Genomic DNA, 6,014 nt, shown 5'->3' with positions numbered 1-6,014 from the left:
CAAATGAATTGATGATACCTTCAAATTGATTAAAGTTATTTGACCCCGTGGGGATCTGAGTTAGAATAGGTCCTCAGTACCCCTTGCTTGTCGTAAGAGGAGACTAAATGGAGCGGTCCTTCGGATGAGACCGCAAAAACCGAGGTCCTGTGTCATAGCAGGTGTGGCAAGATAAATATCCCTCCCAGCTCAAAGGCCGTAAGCGCCGAGCATAGGCCAAAATTTTGCAGCTCTTCACCGGCAATGGTGACGTCTCCATATGAGTGAAAAATTCCCGAGAGGGACGTTAAACAATATACAATCAAATTATTGTTTTTCTGTGTTCCTGTAAAAATTCACGCGATATTGGATATTGAAATTGGTTTTAACAGACCGTTTACTACCAATCGTCATGGAACGAGAGAACACAGCATCGGAGTGAACCAAATGTTCTTAGAACCAGTTGTTTTATTGCGTAGTTTTAAACGCATTCGTGACCATACACCAAAATGAAAACTTCTCACAGAGGAAGGCGGGTTTAAACATATTTTTGCGATGCATGCATACATTTTTCTTTGCACTATTTCTCTTAATAAATCAAAAACCGTTTTTAAATTTGCAAGTTTATTAAATTACACAATATAGATATTACACATTCTCAATATAATAAACATAAACACAACATTTTATATTACAATATCAATGTATCATATTCCATTACTTATACAAAACAATTCTTTGAAGAAAAATATAGTTTCAGCACTTATCAGCAACACCCACTGCAATACACAGTATATAAACAAAAACAATAGGTACACTGAACAGAGCATATCCGTAGATCGGACCGCTTACTACAACAGTGGTTTTATTCCGCGGGTCTAAAATTTGGCGATTGGCTGGCTAAAAGGTATGCTAAAAATTTTAGTGGAATAAATTTTGGCGGACAAGGAATAATTTTCTCTCTTTTGAATACTGAAGCCACAATTGAGTGCATATTTAGCGATTGAAATTTTGGCGGAAAGCTACCTAACCGCTAAAATAAGCCAAAATTATAACCCCGCGGAAAAAAACCCCGCTATACAGTATTTCTTTAGGATATTCTTAGAACGATTACTACACAATTATGATTTTGTTTAGGATATCCTTAGATCGATTACCACACAATGATAAGATATTCGCCACAAGACTGCATTTCAATCTCAAACAGACTGAGATCAACATAAAAAACAACACACTTCCTAATTGCCAGTAAATGCGCTCGAATCAAAGTAACACATCAGATAGGTTGAATGTGCTTAGCACCACTTGACAAGGTATAAACATGTCATACTGACCTTGAGAGCACTCTTAGACCTAGCCGTCATTAATACACAACCCTAGTCTTACAATTTTATGGTTGGTGTCTGACAGAGCTTAATGAACAAAGGTCGGTCGATAGGCAAAATAGTCCGAAGAAAAACATCTTTTATATCTTTGACTTTTCTCTCTCTCCATAATGTTATAAATTTCATGAAAATTTATATGGAAGTTTTTGGGGATTTCATTTTCTTTTCCATGTTCGTTTTATTCGCGAGGACATTATTTACACGTATTTCGCGAGGCTAGTTTAGAAGACTTGCGCAATAAGTAATGATTTGCGAAATTTATATCTCGTGAATATATACCGGGTACATTATTGTATCCTCGCGGAAATAAGGTCTCACGAAATAAAGCGATCTATTTATATCAATACATGTATATACATTGCCTAAACATAATGTACATGATTCCTAGCCAACAGTAATTAATTCATAGTCTTCTACAGCTACATGTAATAACGTCTGAATTTTCACCCAGTCATTCCCAGAAATGACAGTATTTACCAACCATACGGATCCTGGACTTATCTAGTTTGATAGTATGACCAGTCAGTAGATGCACATGTAGCGAAAGATCTGTCCAGTAGTTTATAACCGAGATAGAAGCTAAAGAATTCCTACTAGGATCATCTGAGCTCGTTCACTTTTTGTGCATTTCGTTAATTTAATTCTATCACCCTAACGAATGTACAGCCCTGATGAAGTCAATTTTGATATCAACAAATTTACAGCCTTATTAATTTTGATATCAACAAATTTACAGTCCCTTTCAATTTTAATCCTAACAAATTTACAGCCCTATCAATTTTAATCCAAATAAATTTACAGTCCTATCAATTTTAATCCTAACAGATTTACAGCCCTATCAATCTTAATCCTAACAAATTTACAGACCTATTCACATTTAGTTATAGCAAAAGGTAAAAGAAACTGCTTTTTCCTTACAATAAATCGGATTTTCAAACTCTAACGACCAGGAAGGTGTTTGTAAGAGATTTTTGGATCATCTAATAGACTAGAGCTCTACTACATATGTAGCTGCAGAATGGGGTAATATGGAACTCGTTACCAGATTTTATAAGAAAATGCACAACTACCACCACATCTTTTAAATCAGCCTATCTAAAACATTATTGTGATTCTCAATAATACTCATGTGTTTATGGTCTCTTTTTATGCAGTTCTTATCTGTATGTATATAAACTGTGATATTTCCATGTTTTATGTTATATATGTTCTCGATATGTATATATGTTATAGACAGGACCAGAATGTAAACTAGTTTATAGAACTAATTGTGCAATTCAGTATTAATAAAGGATATTATTATCATTATTATGTTGTAGCCCAGAGAACTACAGGTCTACAGCTACAAAATGTACCCAGAGAGCTACAGGTCTACAGCTACAAAATGTACCCAGAGAGCTACAGGTCTACAGCTACAAAATGTACCCAGAGAGCTACAGGTCTACAGCTACAAAATGTAGCCCAGAGAGCTACAGGTCTACAGCTACAAAATGTAGCCCAGAGAGCTACAGGTCTACAGCTACATAGTGCATGAGTTGATCACTGAAGTAGGGACCTGGTAACACAAAATAACATGATTAGTTGTAAAGTTCTGGCAAAAGTACATACAGTGAAACTTCTCCAAACCAAAGAGGAATACCAATAATGTACTCTGTAATAGACTTTCAATTCAAAATTAGATGATTTCAGCAAGGGTATTTCTATAAAAATTACCTGTAGGTACAAGCAGATTAATTTGATCTCCACCGATAAATAACTAGATCCCCAGATCAAAGTGAACAGAACCTACTTAGTGTATTAATTGCAGCAATCATACCGCTTGAGTTGGAAATTGGAAATAAAGATGTTAATCATTCATTTTGTTTTATTAAAATTGAGATAAAATATCACTAAATGCAAGTTCTTGGTAAACCGGCCATCTCTCTAAACCGGCCGTTTTTTCTCTCGGTCTGACAGCTGGCAGGTTTAGAGAAGTTTCACTGTATATCAAATATGTTTTAGCAATCTGACCAAAAATTACAACAGAACACATCCTCACAAATATAGGCATCTCAACATAAAATTAGCACGTAATGATTGCATGAAAATAAACTCAAATTAAATAGCCATGTTTTATCAGTATCAAACAGACGGTTTCACTGAATCTTATTTCTCAATAATAACATGGCAATAAACATGTGATATGTTTCAGACTGCCAGGTCTTAAATATATCTGACACGCAAGTGACATTAAACTTGACATAAAAACATACGTGTGACCAGTGTACGATAGATACAAAGATTGTGTGTCTGATTTATTCCCGGATATAAAACCATTGGGAGATCTCTGGATAATTAGCTTAAGATAGTTTCTTATTTATTAAAAAAAAGGAGAGAAAAAAAGTTAAACACAAAGACTCAGACTAAAAAAAACATCAGTGATTAAAAAACCTTTAGATTGTTTGACAAAAAAGTCTATATTCTACTTGGAGTCAGTGCATACAGACCTTGGTCATGGTTTATACATAGAAATTTTAGGACAATAATCTGTACCTATAATGATTACATATGCCCTGGTTTTGGACATCAGGACAGCTGGATTTCAAGTCATGTAGAAGACATTAAAACAGATAATTTGACACGGACACACTGATTGGTCTGGTGTAGTAACGGGAAGACAGTAGCAATCACTTATAAACTGTAGTGATAATTCTGTAGCAATCACTTACAAACTGTAGTGATAATTCTGTAAGAGTTCTAAAACCACAGACTCCTAAGTTGTGGAAGTAATAACAGAACATTCACAAATATCAGATAAGTCTTGTGCTAATGGGAGCACTACCCAACATAGGACTCATTACATACTTCAATTAATGGTCTATGAACTTTAAAGTGGACTGCTAATTCCTTTCCTGTCATCTTTTGGGTAAAACAAACTGTTTTCTTTCTTGCTCTTATTTGTGATCTTTTTTAAAAAACAAAAAAAACCCTCAAAAAACAAACAAACAAAAACAAGATACATGACATTTTAAGCTTGATGAGATGTTCATGAATGAATTCACAACAATGCACAAAACATTTTTTTTTTTGCATTTCATCAAATATCACTTACTAGACTAATGAAGTGTTTTGTAAAGGGAAGTAACAACACTTATTTACATATTTAACGATTTGGGATGACGCTCGTCAAGGTAATGCCACAATGATAGGCAGATAAGAAAACAGAGGTCACAGTCGCAATTGAAAAAAAAAACCCAACGCCTTGATGTTTGCGTTTCTGGCTGAAAAAAGCGGCCAAAATATTCCTATGTGTCGTACCAGCCTTCGAGAAAACATACAGGGAGTTAATACCATTCAGTTCTCAAAATTCACTGACATTGTCGTGACAGAGTATGCATGTAAGATCTAGAGAGACTCTGAATGTAAGATTAACCTAAAGAGACTCCGAATAGACATCTATTAGAATATTGCACATCACCAAGTATTCAAATATTCCTCAATTCAGGAATCGCACTAACTCATATATTGTCTTATTTTAGAATATGAAAAAAAAAACAAAAAACAAAAAAAAAAACCAAATACTGAGCATATGCATCACAGATATGAATAAATTTACACACAACACCAATAATCCTAGGGATTCACATCTTCAAGGGCAGATAACTGCATGCTGGTTATCATCAGGGCCGAGTACCAGTTCAGGTTATTGCATCAGTTGAATGTGCTCTTCCTCCGGTGACGGCTGACGTTTGTATTCCGGACGAGTCACGACGTAGACCACCAGCGCCACGAGACATGCGATGGTCAGCCCCAGGAAGTTAATGATGTAGGTCTCGGTGGCAAACCCAGAATACTTACTGTAAAGAAAGGTCAGCTTCATGAGGCGATTGACACAACAGAAATTATCATGATAGATTTATTGTAAGTAGTATATAAATCTGTGTAAGTCCAACACGGCAGAAATTATCATGTTATCGTAAGTACATGAAGTATAAATCTGTAAGGCAAACAAGACAGAAATCATCATGATCGACTTATCGTATGTAGTATATAAAAGGTTCTCAGGCCAAAATTTTCAAATTTTCACGAGACAAGCAGGTATTTTTTAAAAAAAAAGAAAAAAAGAAGTTTTTTACTTGGTTGTAGCATGAGTTATCTTTCCTTATTGTTGACTGTAGCATGAGTTACCTTTCCTTTGTTATGTACATGTTTATATAGAATAAGTAATATATTATTAAACAGTTTTATTTTTATATGAAATAGCCTCACATGACTTTCTATTATAATAAGAGTACACTATTATTAATAATCACTTGCATATAAATGAGTATATTCAAATAATTATGTGATCAAAAATATACTTAAAAATTTATTATGACCTAAAAGTTTTATATCAATATCTATAACATAAGAGCTACCTCATTTACATTAATAAACAAATATAAATTGGAAAAAAAAACCCATTCCATGCGGTACCTTTTCAACTATTGATTTTTTTGGCCTAATTGTTACACGATATAAAATATCTGGGATTTTGAATTAAAAGACTACTTACAATGGAGAGTAGAAGTCCGTGAAGAGAGCTTTCTCAGTGATGCCGGTCAAGGCACTAGCCCCGGCCAGACATAGGATAGCCAGTCCCCAGAATATGTGGTGTGGCATGTACATCTG

At 34.6% G+C, this 6,014-nt stretch overlaps 1 protein-coding gene across 2 annotated transcripts in view; it reads right to left on the bottom strand.

Moving 5' to 3' along the window:
• Positions 1-586: 586 nt before the first annotated feature.
• LOC125665267 (transmembrane ascorbate-dependent reductase CYB561-like) overlaps positions 587-6,014 on the bottom strand; it is a 29,305-nt gene continuing 23,877 nt past the window's right edge. For both annotated transcript variants that reach the window (XM_056152177.1, XM_048897920.2), the window contains exons 4-5: positions 5,899-6,014; positions 587-5,200 (exon numbers count right to left, since the gene is read on the bottom strand). The exon at positions 5,899-6,014 is cut by the window's right edge and continues 54 nt beyond it. In XM_056152177.1, the coding sequence (XP_056008152.1) occupies positions 5,047-5,200; positions 5,899-6,014 (270 nt within the window). In that variant the 3' untranslated portion in view covers positions 587-5,046. The remainder of the gene's footprint in view (positions 5,201-5,898) is intronic.

The sequence above is a fragment of the Ostrea edulis genome, chromosome 10 (genome assembly GCF_947568905.1).
Source record: "Ostrea edulis chromosome 10, xbOstEdul1.1, whole genome shotgun sequence".
Taxonomy (NCBI): Eukaryota; Metazoa; Mollusca; class Bivalvia; order Ostreida; family Ostreidae; genus Ostrea; species Ostrea edulis.
Note: the sequence above shows the minus strand (reverse complement) of the source record. Positions and strands in the feature narration are given on the sequence as shown.